At 46.7% G+C, this 19411-nt stretch overlaps 1 protein-coding gene across 1 annotated transcript in view; it reads right to left on the bottom strand.

The window, feature by feature from the left end:
* Positions 1-1027: 1027 nt before the first annotated feature.
* LOC147115536 (carboxypeptidase B-like) overlaps positions 1028-19411 on the bottom strand; it is a 33321-nt gene continuing 14937 nt past the window's right edge. Inside the window, exons 5-11 of the mRNA XM_085989845.1 lie at positions 19033-19134; positions 18762-18866; positions 18535-18645; positions 15451-15541; positions 12713-12915; positions 8110-8194; positions 1028-1286 (exon numbers count right to left, since the gene is read on the bottom strand). Of these exons, the coding sequence (XP_085845971.1) occupies positions 1099-1286; positions 8110-8194; positions 12713-12915; positions 15451-15541; positions 18535-18645; positions 18762-18866; positions 19033-19134 (885 nt within the window). The 3' untranslated portion in view covers positions 1028-1098. The remainder of the gene's footprint in view (positions 1287-8109; positions 8195-12712; positions 12916-15450; positions 15542-18534; positions 18646-18761; positions 18867-19032; positions 19135-19411) is intronic.

Here is a 19411-nt window from a genome sequence, read left to right as displayed (position 1 = left end):
CCTAGGTAGCAGCGATCATAATATGATTGAATTTTACATTCAGTTTGAGAGAGAGAAGAGTGGGTCCAAGACTAGTATTTTAAACTTAAATAAGGGCAATTATGAGGGCATGAAAGCAGAGCTAGCTAAAGTGAACTGGCAAATTAGGTTAAGGGATAGGTCAATAGAGTTGCAGTGGCAGACAATTAAGGGGATATTTCAAAATACACAGAATATATACATTCCAACAAGAAAGAAAAATTCCAAGGGGAGGACCCACCATCCGTGGTTAACTAAAAAAGTTAAAGATAGTATTAAACTTAAAGAAAAAGCATATCATTGCGCAAAGATGGGTGGCAGGTCAGAAGACTGGACAGAATATAAAAAACAGCAAAGAATGACTAAAAGATTAATAAGGAGAGAAAAGTGAGATTACGAGAGAAAGCTAGCTAGAAATATAAAAACAGATAGTAAGAGTTTCTATAGATATTGAAAAAGGAAGAGTTAACAAAGTGAGCGTCGGTCCTATAAAGTCTGTGGAATTAATAATGGAAAATAAGGAGATGGCAGTTGAATTGAACAGGTATTTTGCATCGGTCTTCACGATAGAGTATACAAGTAACATCCCAGAAATAGCTGTAAATCAGGAAATGGAAGGGAGGGAGGAACTCAAGAAAATTATAATCACCAGGGAAGTGGTACTGAGCAAATTGTTGGAGCTGCGGGCTGACAAGTCCCCGGGTCCTGATGGACTTCATCCTAGGGTCTTAAAAGAAGTGGCTAGTGAGATAGTTGATGCGTTGGCTTTAATTTTCCAAAATTCCCTTCCAAGGAACCGTCGCAGACACAATGGGCCGAATGGCTTCCTTCTGTGCTGTATGATTCTATGAGTATAACAAGGGCTTTGTCAATTCAACCAGTCATTGTTGATGTGTATTCCAAGACAAATATTATCCTATTTAGGGTATTCCTGCTGTACATTTATTGTGCTGGTGCATTATACTTTTTAAAAAACGTTAAACCCTTCCATCTGAAAAACCAAAGAAAATTTCAAATCTAAACCTTAAACTTTAATGTCAGGCAACAGACATCTATAATATTGTCCCTTCACCCAGTGGGTTAATATGGATGGTTGAGAACGTAAGTGGCGATATAGTTGATCGCCAACATGGTTTCTTCGCACGTTGGCCTGATCTGGGACTCAGGCAACAGGAAGCCGTATCTGCCAGTGTCACGGAGTTCAAAGGTAAATGAATACTTGATGCCAAGATCATAGGCCCAGTCATCTGAACCACCAGCAGCAGGATCTAATGGGAAAAAAAGGTAAACATCACTGAGGCCATTTTATAGAATGTATCGTATGAGTCTGGGCTTTCCGCTCTCTCCCACCAAGATTGAGATGCTTCCCCTGTTGGGCAGGATTTCTGCCCGGCCCAGAGCTGACCTCTGAACCTGGTCGTATTTCAGGCCCCCAAGGCTATTTATGTCTGGGAGGTGGGCTCCTGGCAGAGGCCGAAGAGTCACACCAGTCTAGGGATAGTGACTTGCTGTGGCAGGTCTCGGGAGGCCTTCAGGCCTGGGAGGAGCAGGTACTCAGTGAGCTGCCTGTAAAGAAAAAAATGTTTTCAACAAAATGATGTAGCCATGTTTTTTTTTTTACACAGAATTAAATAGAACTTAAAGCAGAGAAACAGGCCATTCAGTCCAACTGGTCTGTGCTGATGTTTATGCTCCACACAAGCCTCTTCCCACCCTACTTCATCTCACCCTATCTACTTATCCTTCTATTCCTTTCACCCTCGTGCTTATCTACCTTCCCCTTAAAGGCATCTCTGCTATTTGCCTCAACTACTCCCTGTGGTAGCAAGTCTCACATTCTAACCACGCCCTGAGTAAAGAGGCTTCCCTTGAAATATCTTGTACAGGCTGTTAAGTCTGTGTGTTCTAGTTGTAATTACTAACACAGACTACAAGATTAAAGTTCAACAGGTCATTACTGGTTGGAGGTCAGGACTATACTAAAATACAATATTACTACACAGTGCTTATATACCGGTGGTCACCACCGGTATTACGTATACAGCAGCCAGAGAAAGTAGTACATCTCTTAAGGTGGAACAGGCTTAAGTTCTCTTAAGGTGGAACAGGTTACATACACCACAATCCTCCCTTTTTAGCTTAACAGTCATATCCCCATTTAACATAACATAATAACATATATAACTTCAGGTATAAACAGTTCAAAGGTTCAGTCTCTCAGGAGGCCTTCTGATTCGGTTCGGATATCGCCTTTCAGTGGTCTCTGATTCCTGTTGCTGAGGTGACTCCTCTAGTTGGTCTCCCATGCATTGGGTGTTATCATCCTCAGGTACATTCCCTGCCGAGGTAGATGCTTCAGGTTCATTAACGTCTTCCACTGTTGTCTCTGTCGCAACCATGGGTTCGACCCTTGCTCTCGATTCTACCAGTTGATCCGCATGACGCCTTATCACATTGTTACCAATATCTACTGTGTACATTAGAGGTCCTTGTCTGGCCCGAATTGTTCCGGACTGCCATTTTTCGTTTCCATAGCCCCTTGCCAACACTGGTTGTCCTACGTCGAAACTTCGAGTGGTCTTGTTATTAATATGCCGGAACTGTTTGTTTTCCACTTCCCTCCGCACATTTGGTTTTAACAAGTCCAACCTGGACCGCAACCTCCTGTTATAAAACATCATGGCAGGACTTTGGTTAGTCACTGCATGAGCGGCGTTTCGATATGCCATTAGGAAATTGTCCACCTTGTGCTGTAGTGGAATCTGATCATCGTTCATGGCCTTTATTGCCTTTTTGAATGTTTGGACAAATCTCTCGGCCAACCCGTTTGTCGCCGGATGATATGGGGCAGAGGTATAATGTTTCACCCCATTCTTCTTTAAGAATTTTTGGAATTCTTCCGACACGAACTGTGGTCCGTTGTCCGAACAGATCTGTTCTGGCAATCCGTTCCTTGCGAATATTGTTCTTAACACCGCAATTGTCTTTTCTGAAGTAGTGGTATTCATCTTGATCACTTCTGGCCATTTGGAATGTGCGTCCACCGCAATTAGGAACATGGAGTCCATGAATGGACCAGCAAAGTCAATATGTACGCGTTGCCATGGGGCTGAAGGCCATTCCCATGGGTGTAGTGGTGCGATCGGAGGTGCATTTTGCACTTTTTGGCACCCAGCGCAGCTTTTCGGCAACTCCTCTATCTGTTGGTCAATACCCGGCCACCATACATAAGCCCTAGCAAGACTTTTCATCTTAACTCCCCCCAGATGACCTTCATGCAGTTCTTTTAGAACTCTTTCCCTTAACTTGGGAGGAATAATCACTCTTGTCCCATACATCAAAGTACCATGGCAGACGGACAGCTGGTCTCGCCTTGCCGAGAATGCCGGTAACAGAGGATCACCACGTGTTGGCCATCCTTTCACTGTCACCTCGTAGACTCTGGACAGTGTCGGGTCATTCCTGGTTTCTCTTTCAATACTTGCATTGGTGACTGGTAAACACTCGATGATGGTCGAATGAAATAACTCAACAGGGTCAACTTTCGTCGTTTCTTCTTCTTCAGGTAGTGGCAGGCGCGACAGCCCATCAGCATTGCCATGCTGCTTCGTACCTTTGAATTCTATTTGATATTGATGTGCCCCTAGGAAAAGGGACCATCTCTGGAGACGCTGTGCTGTCATCACTGAAACACCCTTCTTCGGGTTAAAAATGGATACCAACAGCTGATGGTCTGTCAGAAGTGTGAATTTTTGGCCCTGCAGGTAATGATTAAACTTCTTCACTCCCCATACAAGGCTGAGAGCCTCCCTATCGATCTGCGCATAGTTGCGCTCAGCGGAGGTCAATGATCTGGATGCAAACGCGACTGGCCTTTCCGTGCCATTTGGCAACTTGTGTGAGAGTACTGCCCCAATACCATATGGAGAAGCATCACAAGCCAACCGAATAGGCAGTGTCGGGTTGAAGTGAGCCAACACTTCCTCTGAGGTGATCAATTCTTTGCTTTTGCGAAATGCCTTCTTACAGTTTTCGCTCCATTCCCATGGTACCCCCTTCTGTAAAAGAGCGTTTAGCGGGTGCAGTACCGTGGATAGATTTGGTAGAAATTTATGGTAATAGTTAATCAATCCTAGAAACAACCTCAACTGAGAGACATTATCCGGAGCGGGAGCCTTTACAACTGCCTCTATCTTGTCAGGAGACTTATGAAGCCCCTCCCGGTCAATGACATGACCACAGTACGAGATCCGCTTCTGGAAGAACTCACATTTCTGCCGATTAACTCTAAGTCCATAATCTTTCAGTCTGTTGAGCACCAGTTCCAAGTTTGCGAGGTGTTCTTCATCACCATCACCTGTAATCAGAATATCGTCCAGGTAACATTGTGTGCCTGGAATTCCCTGTAATACCTGCTCCATGGCCCTCTGCCAAATTGCTGGAGCCGATGCCACTCCAAAAACCAGCCTATTGTACCGGTACAAACCTCGATGCGTGTTGATCGTGAGGTATTGGCGTGACTCTTCTTCAACCTCCATCTGCAAGTACGCCTGCGCCAGGTCTATCTTGGTGAAGTGTTTCCCGCCAGACAACGAAGCAAAAATATCCTCAATCCGCGGAAGCGGATACTGTACCGTGTGAAGCACCGGATTAACGGTGATTTTGAAATCTCCACAGATGCGAACCTTCCCTGGTTCTCCTGGCTTGTTGCTCGAAGGACGTTTCATAACGGGAACAATGGGCGTAGCCCACTCACTCCAATCTACCTTAGACAGTACACCTGAACGTTCTAGCGCTTCCAGTTCCGCTTCTACAGTAGGTCGTACTGCATAGGGTACCGGTCTGGCTTTAAAAAATTTTGGGTGTGCATGTTCATCAATCTTGATGTTTGCCGTACTTCCTCTCAGTGTTCCCAGTCCCTGCTGGAACACCTCTTTAGCATCATCCAATATTTTGGACAATCGTTTAGGTTTGACATCTGTTTCCCCGGAATCTACCGTTAGTGCCTTCAAGGAGTGCCAGTCCATATTCATTTTCCTAATCCACTCCCGTCCCAGTAGTGGTGGACCTCCTTCAGGTAGCACATATAAGTCCATTACTTGGCTTTCTTCGCCCTTGTGGACCACTTTTACCTCTAGCTTTCCGATGGGGTACACTCTTTGCCCCGTGTATGTTTTCAATATAATCTCTGTATCCCGTAAGGGAATATGTTGGAATAACCTTTTGTAATCTTTCTTATTCATGACCGTCAATGCCGATCCAGTGTCCAATTCCATCTTTACTTGGACTCCTGCTATCTGAAGGGTGACCCAAATTGTCTGGAGATCTGCATCCTTACCAACGTTGTGTACTCTTAAGCTACCCAGTTCATTACTGCTAGCGTCTGAATCTGACTTCTGTTCGGTCGAACTGTTCTTTGTCACCTTGTGTACCTTTATGTATTTTCCTTGCGGTGACTTTTTGTTGCTGGTCTTCTTTCCTGACCGGCATACTTTAGCTATGTGGCCAAGCCTGCCACACGTTCTGCATTCTTGGTTTTTAAACCAACACTGGTTCTGATCGTGCGTTGTCTTTCCACAACGATAACATTTTACAGTACTCAAACCCAATTTATTTGTACTGAGTTCCGGTGACCGTAGCTGCATTACTGCCGTGCCTCTCGCTGCGGCTTCGTGTGCTGCTGCCATAGTGACCGCTTTCTCAAGCGTCAGCTCATTCTCCTCGAGCAGTCGCTTTTGTGTATCTTCTTTTAATAAACCACACACAAATTTATCTCGTAGCGCCTCTGTCAGTCTCGTTCCAAACTGACAGTACTTTGCTAGCTTACGCAATTCCATTAAATATTCAGCATTGCTTTCATCCTTCAGCTGCCTTCTGCTGTAAAATTTAAATCGTTCCGCTAGCATCAGCGGCGTGGGGTTTAGATGATTTTTCAGGACAGTAACAATCTCCTCGAACGTCTTATCCGCCGGTTCATCTGGTGATAAAAGGTGTTTCAATTGCCCGTATGTCTTCGCACCCATTAAGTTTAATAATGTTAGTGCTTTCTCTTCATCTGGAATTTTATTTGCTTTACAATAATTTTGTATGCGTTCTACATACATGGCCCAATCTTCGATGTCACTATCAAAGGTATTAATGTTCCCATGTTTAGGCATCGTTGCAATTTAATTTATTTTTATTTTTATCCAAGATGGCGGCTTCCCGTTCTTGTCTTCGTCCTCCGCCTACAAAATGGCGGTTTTCCCGCGCTTGGCGGTCTTCACCCGTCCCCCGACGCTGTCTCTGCCTCACCGCGGCTCTCGCGCCTTCAGTTGCCCCAGACGCTGCGCCTTTTTAGCCCGAATGCGGCCCGGCCCTTATCACCAGCCGCGATCGATGTCCCCGCGCTGCGCCTTTCGGCCCGAATGCGGCCCGGCCCTTATCTCCGGTCGCGATCGATCTCACCGCCCTTATTCCTCCGTCTTCCCTCCCCGTCTGTACAGCCAACGCGGCCGACTTTCTGGTCGCGTCGCTGCCCGGCTTACCCACCACCGAGGAAGAAAGAAGATAGCTGACAGCCGCTGATGGAGGCTTCGAGTTCAGGATGTCTTCTGCACTCTGGTTTCTCGATGTCCGCCGCGCGCCGTGTCTTCCAGCAGGGTGATGAGGGTGGAAGCCTCTCTTCGACGTCCGTTCTGTGGACGAAGCCGCCGTGGATATAAACTGCCGCAGGGTAAGAATCGGACTCGTCGCCACTGTTAAGTCTGTGTGTTCTAGTTGTAATTACTAACACAGACTACAAGATTAAAGTTCAACAGGTCTTTACTGGTTGGAGGTCAGGACTATACTAAAATACAATATTACTACACAGTGCTTATATACCGGTGGTCACCACCGGTATTACGTATACAGCAGCCAGAGAAAGTAGTACATCTCTTAAGGTGGAACAGGCTTAAGTTCTCTTAAGGTGGAACAGGTTACATACACCACACAGGCCCCTCTTCTCTTTACGCCCCAAGGCCACATCTGTCGACCTCTGAATGCCCATGCGTCCAGTGTTTGCGGGGGATTTGAACATGAGGATGAGAATTCTAAAATGAAGGCATTCAGGGACAGGGAGCCAATGTAGGTCAGCGAGCACAGGGGTGGTGAATGAACAGGACTTGGAATGAGTTAGGATACAGGCCCGGAGAGTTTCAGATGAGCTTAGATTTATGGAGAGTGGAAGATGGGAAGCTGGCCAGCAGAGCATTGGAATAGTTGAGACTAGAAAAGCTCACAGTTGGCATGTATAGGTGTCGTCAGTGAGTTGCAGGCTTTCCTCAAGACTGTGAGCAATTGTAGCTGGCACTCCGGTATGCTTTCGGATCCAGTTGGTGCTTTCGTGAATCACTGAAATGAATCAGATTGCAGCCTCCATGTTCAGCCATGGGTTTCAAGGGGGCTATAGCATTCCAAGTTTCAGCGCTGAGCTGCTCAAGTCATGCCAGCTTACGCTTGGAAGATGTAATCCTCCATCCTGTTTCATCCAGCTGTGGTCACCTAGATCTTACTCTGGCTTCCCTACCAGCCCACAGTCCCCGGCTGAGAAGGCGTGCCTCACCTCCACCACAGGGCATCTCTTTTGGTGACACAAATCTGAGATCAGGAGCTCAGCATGCAGAGAACCACAATGGCGAGCACCTGTCCTACCAACCTGTGGCACAGCAAGCTCGAGCTCCCATGCGATAAGGCTCAGCACCGCCCCTTTTCGTTTAAAGGCAGGCTGCGTTTGGTGACACCACCCGGTGTAATTGACAAGATTTGCAATTGCACCACCAGGAGCTGGGAGGACAATAATGATCCCAACACTTGGCTGTATTTAGTTACACCGGCAGTACAATTAATGAAGAAGTGTAATATGTCATTTGATGCGGTGTTCTCTACGTGGCTAAGTGCAGAACTCAACAATGTAAAACGCTTCAATAACACAGCGCTAACACTCGGACCGGGCCTGAGCGACTGAGCAACATCACGCGCATGCGCGCCATCGGCCTGGCGGAGGTGCCAATATTCATTCCGTTAAAGATAACGCGGGCTTGGCCTAGAACCATTAAGCAGGATACTTACACAATGTGCTTCCTCCGGGGCCGTAGGCATAGCGAGTTCCATGAAGACTTGTCAAGGCCCTAACCGCATTCCGAGCTAAGCCATTCTGAAATAAAATCACCGAATAACAAACCCGATTACTAAATATAATGGCCCAGAAATTCAGGTCGGGGGCTTCTCGCGGGTGCAAGCCCCCGACCTGCACTTACCTTGCGCGCCGGCAGTTGAGCTGTAGGGCCCCGTGGAATTCCGCTCCGGGGCCTGGCCCAGCTGCCGGCGCGCAGTGCTTGCGTGTCCCAGGGGCGTAGTTAGTGCGATGCGTCCCCTGGGATCACGTGAGCCAAGGGCAGCCAATCGGAGGAGGGAAAAGCCTGTTCATAAGACTGACAGGAAGACCTGTCAAAACTTATGAATACTACGGCCCCAAAATAGCAGTAAACCTTCAAATAATTTTTTTAAAAATTCACACTTTTTAAATAAACTATAAATTACATTAAATAACTATTTTAAACAATAATTTAAATTTTTGAAAAAAGTAATTTTACATTCTAACGGGGCTAAAAATAAACTTACCTTGCTTTACAGTATTTAAAAATAATAAACCTGTGGAAAAATGTTCTAATTTTAATGAATTGACCACTTACCTTGTAAAAAGCAGGCCTTACGCCTGCTTTTTACATTTCTAAATACTGCAGGCTTACGATCCCGGGAAAACCTGCAAAAAAAAACTAAGTTCAAAGCGCACGCGCAGCCTCTCCTGCGCACGCGTTCGACCTCTGAACCTCTTCGTTCAGAGGATCGGAAGTGCCGGTTTCCCGCGCATGCGCAGTGCATGCAGAAAACCGGCACTTCCATTCGGCCTACGGGTGAGTACCCCGAATTTCTGGGCCATTAAAAAGCAAAACGCAAGACATTGAGGAAGAAGCCCCTGTTTCTATGTTCCAAACAAGCTGGGCTTTCCTCCACCACACTACTCAAAATCGGGCAGTATAGTGGTAGGCTTCAGGAGGAGAGGCCTACAGCTGCATCCCCGCCCCTTGCCAGTGCTGCGGTAAATTGGGTCAAAGACCTCAACTCTGGGGCAAATAGATTTTGAATAGCAGTCATATATATTGCTCTGTTTCTCCACAATCACAATAAAGTGAAATACATTCATTGAATAACTCATTTACTGCTGATTTGCAGACGGCCTAGAAATTCGGTGGGCTGCGCCACCAGTTAGCGCCTAAAGAGGGCACTTAGTGGCTTTTGCGCCACTGGCCGCGCCTTCCGCGATATTTAGCGGGGCGCTAATGGTGGCGTTAGCCTGTTGCGCTGTGCCACCACCGATGACATCATCGGTGGGCGCAGCGCCCCGCTACCGCCCTGATCATGATATTAGGTCGTGCCCGCCTCTGTAACGCCGATCGCAAATCGCGCCCGGTTCACGGGCCCTACCTGTGGCGGTAGTGGCGCAAATTAAGGTGGAGGTGCGGGGTGGCCATTTTTTCGGTGGCCGCCTGCCAGCACCTCCGTCCCCGGCCTTGATGATCCCCCCGGGCAGTGCCAGCTGTGTCCCGAGAGCCCGGCACTTCTCCTCGGTGCCGGGCTCTTTTGCCGGCACTCGCGATCGGTCATCGCGCTGGTGCAGGCCCCTCCCCCTTAAGAAGGGGAGGAGGGCCTGCAGTACCGCAGTGCACCTTGCCGCAGTGTGTGGCGTTGCGGCACGTAGCGCTGCGCTATTCAGTTTGAGCGCACCAAGCGGGACGTGGGGAGCCTCGAGCAGCGCCCCGAGTCCCTCTTGGGGCGCTCCAACTGAATATCGGGAAGGCGCAAGCGGCTCCGCCCGGAGCGCAAATTCCAGCGCCCAGGCGAGCTTGGCGCCCCAAACGCGGCGCCACTGAATTTTTAGCCCATGGTAGATTAAATTTAGTCCAGAGAAGCGTGAAGTGATGCATTTTAGAAGGAAAAATGAGAAGAGGCAATATAAATGAAATGGTATAAGGGCTGCAGGAATAGAGAGACCTGGGGATTCAAGTACACAAGTCTTTGAAGATGGCAGGACAAGTTGATAAAGCTTTTTAAAAAAATACGGGATCCTTCGCTTTATAAATAGGGGCATAGAGTACAAAAGCAAGGAAGTTATGGTAAACCTTTATAAATCACTGGTTAGACCTCAACTAGAGTATTGTGTCCAATTCTGGGCACCACACTTTAGGAAGGATGTCAAGGCCTTGGAGAGGCTGCAGAGGAGATTTACTAGAATGGTACCAGGGATGAGGGACTGGAGAAGCTGGGATTGTTCTCCTTAGAGCAGAGAAGGTTAATGAGAGATTTAATAGAAATGTTCAAAATTATGAGGGGTTTTGATAAAGTAGATAGGAAGAAACTGTTACCACTGGCAGGAGGATTGGTAACCAGAGGACACAGATTTAAGAAAATTGGCAAAAAAGCCAGGGGGGAGATGAGGAGAATTTTTTTTACGCAGCGAGTTGTTACGATCTGGAAAACGCTACCTGAAAGGGCGGTGGAAGCAGATTCAGTAGTAACTTTCAAAAGGGAATTGGATAAATACTTTAAAAGGAAAAATTTGCAGGGCTATGGGAGTGGGACTAATTGGTAGCTCTGTCAGAAAGCAGGCACAAGCACGATGTGCTGAATGGCCCCCTTCTGTGCAGTATGATTCTATGCCATGTATGAAAATAGCATTTTCCAGATATGTCAGATAACAACAACTTGTATTTATATAGCGCCTTTAACGTAGTAAAACGACCCAAGGCGTTTCACAGGAGCGTTATAAGACAAATATTTGACACCGAGCCACATGAGGAGAAATTAGGGCAGGTGACCAAAAGCTTGGTCAAAGAGGAGGTCTTAAGGAGTGTCTTAAAGGAGGAAAGAGAGGTAGCAAGGCGGAGAGGTTTAGGCAGGGAATTCCATAGAAACATAGAAGATAGGAGCAGGAGTAGGCCATTCGGCCCCTCGAGCCTGCTCCGCCATTTAATGAGATCATGGCTGATCATCCAAATTCAGTACCCTGTCCCTGCTTTCTCCCCATATCCCTTGATCCCTTTAGCCTTAAGAAATATATCTAACTCCTTCTTGAATATATTTAATTAATTGGCCTCAACTGCCTTCTGTGGTAGAGAATTCCACAGGTTCACCACTCTCTGGGTGAAGAAATTCCTCCTCATCTCTGTCCTAAATGGCTTACCCCTTATCTTTAGACTGTGACCCCTGGTTCTGGACTCCCCGACCATCGGGAACATCCTTCCTGCATCTAGTCTGTCTAGTCCTGTTAGAATTTTATAAGTTTCAATGAGATCCCCTCTCATTCTTCTAAACTCCAGCGAGTATAAGCCCAATCGACCCAATCTCTCCTCATATGTCATTCCTGCCATCCCAGGTATCAGTCTGGTGAATCTTCGCTGCACTCCCTCCATGGCAAGAACATCCTTCCTCAGATAAGGCGACCAAAACTGCACACAATACTCAAGGTGTGGTCTCACCAAGGCCCTGTACAACTGCAGCAAGACATCCTTGTTCCTGTATTCAAATCCTCTCACTACGAAGGCCAACATACCATTTGCCTTCTTAACCGCCTGATGCACCTGCATGCTTACCTTCAGCGACTGGTGCACAAGGACACCCAGGTCTCATTGCACTTCCCCTTCTCCCAATCTATTGCCATTCAGATAATAATCTGCCTTCCTGTTTTTGCCACCAAAGTGGATAACCTCGCATTTATCCCCATTATACTGCATCTGCCATGCATCTGCCCAATCACCCAACCTGTCCAAATCATACTGGAGTTTCTCGGCTTCCTCCTCACAGCACACACGCCCACCCAGCTTTGTGTCGTCTGCAAACTTGGAGATATTACAGCTAGTCCCCTCATCTAGATCATTAATATATATTGCGAATAGCTGGGGTCCTAGCACCGACCCCTGCGGTATCCCACTAGTCACTGCCTGCCACTCGGAAAAAGACCCGTTTATTCCAAATCTTTGCTTCCTGTCTGCCAACCAGTTCTCTATCCAAGTCAGTACCTTGCCCCCAATCCCATGTGCTTTAACTTTACACGCTAATCTCTTATGCAGGACCTTATCGAAAGCCTTCTGAAAGTCCAAATACACCACATCCACTGGTTCTCCCTTATCTATTCTACCAGTTACATCCTCAAAAAATTCCAGTCGATTAGTCAAGCACGATTTACCTTTTGTAAATCCATGTTGAATTTGTCCGATCCTGTCACTGTTTTCCAAGAGCTTAGGGCCTAGGCAGCTGAAGGCACGGCCACCAAAGTTTGAGTAGTTATACTCAGGGATGCTCAAGAGGGCCGAATTAGAGGAGCGCAGATATCTTGGGGAGTTGTGGGGCTGGAGGAGATTACAGAGGTAGGGAGGAGCGAGGGCCATTGAGGGATTTGAAAACAAGGGTGAGAATTTTGAAATCGATAATGGATCATAAATGAAGCAATGGCTACGACATAGTAATAGGATGCTCCAAATTATATCCACCTTGTATCCTGTACACGGTTGCATCATCAGCAGCAAGGAACCAGGTCCCTTTCTATAAGAAACAAGTGATTTATATAAATACCTTTAATTCATTGCTAATTAATTTCTGCAACGCAGTCACCTACCAGCTCTACATGGTTAACTGCCCATGAATAGGTGTAGGAGTATGGGAACAAACATAGCTGAGAGTATGAATGCATCGTGAGATAAGCCTTGATGATTGAACTGTGGTTACGGATGAAATCTGCAACAGCCTTGACTTCCATCTCAGATTCTACATGTGGTCCACAGTAAATCTCAGCACACGGGTTCCTTGAGGCACCAATGGCTGCAGGTTAGACAGGTGTTAAACAGTTACAATTGACTCCTACTTGTTAACATTATCTACTTCTTCAATAAGCTGTGGGTCACAGATAAAGGGCTGGATCTTCTTCCCTTATCACGCTACCCCCCCATTCCCCCGTCCCCCTTCCACCCCCCCTTCACCTTCCCCACCCTTCCCCCCTTCCCCTTCCCTCCTTCCCCCTGCCCCCCTTCCCCCTTCCCCACCCTTCCCCCTTCCACCCTTCCTTCTTCCCCCTTCCACCCCCTCCCCCTTCCCCACTTCCCTCTTCCCCTTCCCCCTTCCCTGCCTTCCCCTTCCCCTTTTCCCCTTCCCCCCTTTCCCCTTCCCCTCTTCCCCCCCTTCCCCCTTTCTCCCCCACCCTTTCCCCCGAACGTTGGGACTGTCGCAGGCTGCTCCCTCCTCACCTGACGGATGCAAATGCCAGCTGTGGGGTGGGGTGAGGGGGTGGGGGTGTGTACGTTCTGGGTACCCGGCCCATTGCCCTCCTGTCTACCCCTGTTCCCACAGCTCCCAGGGACCGTCACATGAACCATGGCAGTGGGTCCAGAGCAGTGCCGGGAGTGGCTCCAAATATACCAGATGGAGGGAGAGGGCCTTGTAGCAGCCTCCTCTCCCTCTGCCACACTACTGCCAATGGAGAGAGAATTACGGAAATTTGAAGCCAGTTGGGATAAGTCTGAATGTACTTTATAAAACACTTTTAATTTGGACATTTTTGAAGTTGTACATTTATTTTCAAGTTGTTTTAAAACACACTGCATGAAGGGTTAGACAACAGATTTGGGTTCAACTCCAGCCCAGACTGATCCACTAAAAGTTTCCTGTAAAGGCTGTAAATGTCCTAAGTAAAATAATTTTGGACAGTCTTAATCGATCTCCTCGTGGAGATGGACCTATAGCATTGAACTGCCCATAATGCAGCACCGATTGGCAATGTCACAGACAAGACCAAGGATGGTTGGTGTGGGAAATGGAAAAATGCATTCCTGGTGCTGGAGGGAAAGCTCTTCTGAGTTTAGGGCTGAAACAAATTGATGGAGCAGAGTAGAGAGAGAGTATCAACTTGCACCTAGCTGTGTTATACCACATCTGTGAGTCTTTGGGGATGATTTGAACTTTATTCATCTGGTGGGTAAGCAGTTAAAATGCCCCAAATTACTTATCCGCCCTGGGGCCATCAGGATCTCGCCCTCTATCATTTTATCTGGCTCTCCTGAGCAGGTGGCAAGGTCACCTGCCCAAAGCCAGCGGGGCCCTTCTCTACATGTGCATGTCGCATCCCGATGACATCATTGAGACTCGACTGCAATTTTAACTCAGGCCTGAGCGGGGGAAGCTGCTGCGGTTTTCCCAACAGGCCAATTTAGAAGTGGATCAGCCCTAGAAGAGACTGAAAAAGGTAAGCGTTTTTCATTCCTTTGTGGGGCCCGGAGGAGCCTTAGAACTCGTACGATAGCAAAATACTGCAGATGCTGGAAATCCAAAATAACAACAGGAAATGCTGGAAAAACTCAGCAGGCCAGGCAACATCCGTGGAGAGAGAAATAGAGTCAACGTTTCATTGAAAACCCTTTGTCAAGACTGAAGAAGCACAGGAAATGAAACAGATTAAAAGGCCAGTTTGGGGCCTGGGAGAGAAGTGAAGAGACATTAAGAGGTATTCAAAACCAGACGAGATGGTGATAGGACTAGTGGAGACAAGAGACGGCTCTAGATTAGGTGTGAAATGTGCTGGCAGAATGGGAGACAGCTGCCATGTGGGAGAGAAAAAAAAGGAGTGGTGGGGAAAGGGCCAAAACAAAGATATGGATAAAAAACATAAGTAAAAATGTAATGGGGGCCGAGGTTATGATCTGAAATTGTTGAACTCGATATTGAGTCCGGAAGGCTGTAAAGTGCCTAATCGGAAGATGAGGTGCTGTTCCTCGAGTTTACGGCGAGCTTCCGTGGAACAATGCAAGAGGCCGAGTACAGTGAGGTCGGAGTGGGAATGGGGCGGTGAATTAAAGTGACAGGCGACCGGAAGCTCAGGGTCATCCTTACAGACTGAACGGAGGTGTTCCGCAAAGCGATCACCCAATCTGCGTTTGGTCTGCCTTAGAACTCCCCTGCCCCGGACTCCTCCCCGTCCTCCCGACTGTGAGACCCATACCAGACGGCTCCAGAACTTGATCCCGCAACCTACCGCTCACTGGCGGGCGGCCGTGCAACATCCAATTTCCCATAGGCCGACAGTTACTTCCTGCCGACGTCCTACACATTCCAGGAGAAGTGAGGCTCTCGGGAGTTAATATAGCCCGGGCCTGAGCTCCAACGTTTTCAACTCGCCCACCCAAAACCCACCTGGAGTTAAAATTGAGGCCTTTGGTACCAACACTGGGGGAAGTGAAAAGAAATGTGTTCTAATTCCTCAATGCCAGACGACGTTCATTTTGATGGGCGCAAAAATATTTTATTTATTTAAATAACACACTGCCTCACATGCAGAAGATCGTCTGTCAAAGTGTGGAAACTTACAGCACCACTTGGCATCGAAGTTTCGGTTTGGATCAGTGCCCACACAGTCAGAGCCAGGATTCCTGGAGCGTGTCTTCCTCCAAAGTCGATTCTGTAGATAGACACAGTGAACAGGCACGTAGACGCATAAAACCCTCACAGTACATTGTGTTGTATGAGCACGTCTTTATATATTTAAATCCAGTCTGACATTTTACTCCACAGCAGTAATTATGATTGGACGCGCTGCAAATATCACCTTGTTTTCTTGGCCTGTTACTTGGCACCATCATTTGCCATCCCATCCCTGGAGAAATGTGCACTGAACTCTGGAATTCCCTCCCTAAACCTCTCCGCCTCTCTGCCTCTCGCTCCTCCTTTAAGACGCTCCTTAAAACCTATCTCTTTGACCAAGCCTTTGGTCACCTGCCCAAATAGCTCCTTTATGTGGCTCGGTGTCAAATTTTGTCTGATAACGCTCCTGTGAAGCACCTTGGGACGTTTTTACCATGTTAAAAATGCTATATAAATGCATATTACAGGGCTTGATAGGATGGATGCTGGGAGAATGTTTCCCTTGACTGGGGAGTCTAGAACCAGGGGCCACAGCCTCAGGATAAATGGCAGGCCATTCAGGACTGAGATGAGAAGAAATTTCTTCACACAAGGGGTGGTGAATCTTTGGAATTCTCTACCCCAGAGGGCTGTGGAGGCTCAGTCATTGGGTATATTCAAAACAGAAGTCGATAGATTTCTGACTAGTAAGGGCATCAAGGGATATGGCAATAGGGCCGGTGAATGGAGTTCAGGCAGAAGATCAGCCATGATCTCATTGAATGGCGGAGCAGGCTTGAAGGGCCGAATGGCCTACTCCTGCTCCTATTTCTTATGTTCTTATGTTCTTATGTCGCTGTTGTTGTATCAGGGAAAAAATTACAGGGCTATGTGAATAATTGGATAGTTCTACGAGCGAGCTGGCATAAGCACGAGTAGCCGCACAGCCTATTTCTCTGCTGTATCATACTATGATTCTATGATAAGAAGGCTTTTGAAAAAAGGAGTTGAAGGTATTAGTAACTACCTGTTGTAGTTTTGTAGTATAAGTAATCAGCTAACAAGAAGGGAACAATGATTATGAAAGTATCCAAGCTGTGTCTTTATGCATCTCTCCACTTCACCTGACGAAGGAGCAGCGCTCCGAAAGCTTGTGATTTCAAATAAAACTGTTGGACTATAACCTGGTGTTGTGTGACTTCTTACATAAGGATAAGGGGTAAGCCATTTAGGACAGAGATGAGGAGGAATTTCTTCACCCAGAGAGTGGTGAACCTGTGGAATTCTCTACCACAGAAGGCAGTTGAGGCCAACTTATTAAATATATTCAAGAAGGAGTTAGATATATTTCTTAAGGTTAAAGGGATCAAGGGATATGGGGAGAAAGCAGGGACAGGGTACTGAATTTGGATGATCAGCCATGATCTCATTAAATGGTGGAAAAGGCTCGAGGGGCCGAATGGCCCACTCCTGCTCCTATCTTCTATGTTTCTATGTGATCCCAGGGATGCTTGCGAACTGCCCGCGCCCCTGGGGATACGTGGGCCCTGCGCATTTCGACTCTGGAGAGGCCCAGGAGCGGAAGTATCTGGACCTCAGGAGCACTTGGGTCAGTTCGTAGATTTTTTTCCAATAGGAGACATCCGTACGCAGGAAGCCTCCTATCGAAAATTACGAGCCAATGTTAGATCAGTTGGAAAATAGTAATATATATTTGGATAGATGCATTTCAGGTGAAGCTAGATAAACACATGAGAGAGAGAAAGGAATAGAAGGATATGCTAGAAGTTTAGATGAAGTAGGGTGGGAGAAGCCTCATGCGGAGCAAAAACAAATAATTTTAACAACAACTTGCATTTATATAGTGCCTTTAATGTAGTAAAATGGTCTAAGGAACCTAAGCAGACAAAAATTGACACCGAGCTAAAGAAGGAGCTATTCGGAGGGGTGACTAAAAGCTTGGTCAAAGAGGTAGGTTTTTCCCATGAAACATATGTGTCACCAGAGAATGTGACTTTCTAAGAAGTTACTAAGAAAAGCTGTAAGAACTATAGATTCATTTATTTAAAAAAAGTCAACCCAGCTGGATGTAGTATAGGTTTAGTTTCTGTGCTGTTTGGTAACTCACCTTTCATTTTGCTTCTGTGTATCATTTTAACTGTAAAGAATTCTGTACAACACTGTTGGATGTTGGTAACAAGCCAAACTGCAGCAAATGACTGATTTTTCCACAGTTTTATTGCTGAAACGTCAGCTAAAAGTTACAAAACTAGCTGGGCCAGTTTAGGGAGGGCGGAAGGTATGAATGAGGGTTTCAGCAGCAAATCAGCTGAGACGGGGCAGAGACGGGCGATGTTACGGAGGGGGAAGTAGGCAGTCTGGGTGATAGAGAGGATATGGGGTCGGAAGTTCAGCTCAGGGTCAAATAGGACGCTAAGTTTACGAACAGTCCAGTTCAGCCTCAGACAGTGGCCAGGGAGGGGGGACGGCGTCAGTGGCTAGGGAACAGAGTTTGTGGTGGGGACCAAAGACAATGGTTTTGGTATTCCCAATATTTAATTGGAGGAACAGCTTCTGCTCATCCAATACTGGATGTTGGACAAGCAGCGTGACAAATCAGAGGCAGTGGAGGATTCAAGAGAGGTGGTGGGGAGGTAGAACTGGGTGTCATCAGCATATATGTGTAATCTGATGTTGTGTTTTCAGATGATGTGCCGAGGGGTAGATGAGAAATAGGAGGAGGCCAAGGGTAGATCATTGGGAGGCTCCATAGGTAATGGTGTGGCAGTGGGAAGAGAAGCCATTGCAGGAGATTATCTGGCTATGATTGGATAGTGGAAAGGTCATTGACCTGAAACGTTAACTCTGTTTCTCTCTCCACAGGTGCTCCCTGACCTGCTGAGTATTTCCAGTATTTCCTGTTTTTATTTCAGATTTCCCGTATGTGCAGTATTTTGCTTTTGTGGATAGGAATGGAATTAGGCAAAGGCAGTCCAACCCAGCTGAGACATTTATCTACAAAATACGTTACACAAAGAATCTGCTGCTTACCTTGGTCCAACTGTAGACATAACCATCTACATTTATAACAGGAACAAGCAGAAAATCCAGCTCATTGACAAGAGTGTTCAGGGTAGAACTCGTTCCATAAGTTCTAATAGCCTGTGGAATGTATAAGCCATTTTATTAAATGTTACCTGGGTATGTTTCTCGATCTCTATAAGAAAGTATCTGTAAGTAAATCCCACAACTGAAATAGGTGAGGTTTCACTACTAACCTCTTTCATGAACCACTGGCAAAATGCTGGAGAAATCCATTCCCTGGCATGGATTCCACAGTCCATGAAGATGGCAGGTTTCACAGAACCTGTTCTCTTGCCGACCTTTAACAAGAGATTGGCGGACACCATCATACTGTTAGGCTACATTATCAGTGTAAATGCTAAACCTTATCAAGCTTTCGTAAAACAGGAGTCTCCTGGCACAGGGTGGGACGGAGAGATCAGAAACTAGCACAACGATAATGAAATATAGCACAAGTGATCTTACGCGGAGGAGATAGATGCCACGTCCCTCGTAGCTCCTTCCAATTTCGAACCGAGAAATGAGGCTTGGGTTTTCATTAGCGATGGTAGCAGTCCAGGATTCAATCTACAATTGATTATCAAACCTTAACAGTCACTGGATTTATTTTTATTATTTTGGATGTATCACCATTGCTAGTAAAAAGAAAACTTGTGAACACATTCTATCCATTAAGCCCTTACTCCTGTACTGATTGCTGTACATTATCTTCCCATCAACCAACACATTAAATTTAGAATCTTCATCCTTCTTGTTGAATCCCTCCATGGCCCACCCCACCCTATCTCTGCAATCTCCTCCAGACCCACATCCACCGCCGGAAACTCCCTTCCTTGGACTCTGG

Source organism: Somniosus microcephalus, chromosome 6 (assembly GCF_052327205.1).
Source record: "Somniosus microcephalus isolate GS21.2 chromosome 6, FLI_Smic_1.0, whole genome shotgun sequence".
NCBI lineage: Eukaryota > Metazoa > Chordata > Chondrichthyes > Squaliformes > Somniosidae > Somniosus > Somniosus microcephalus.
This window is presented reverse-complemented; position numbering and strand designations above follow the sequence as displayed.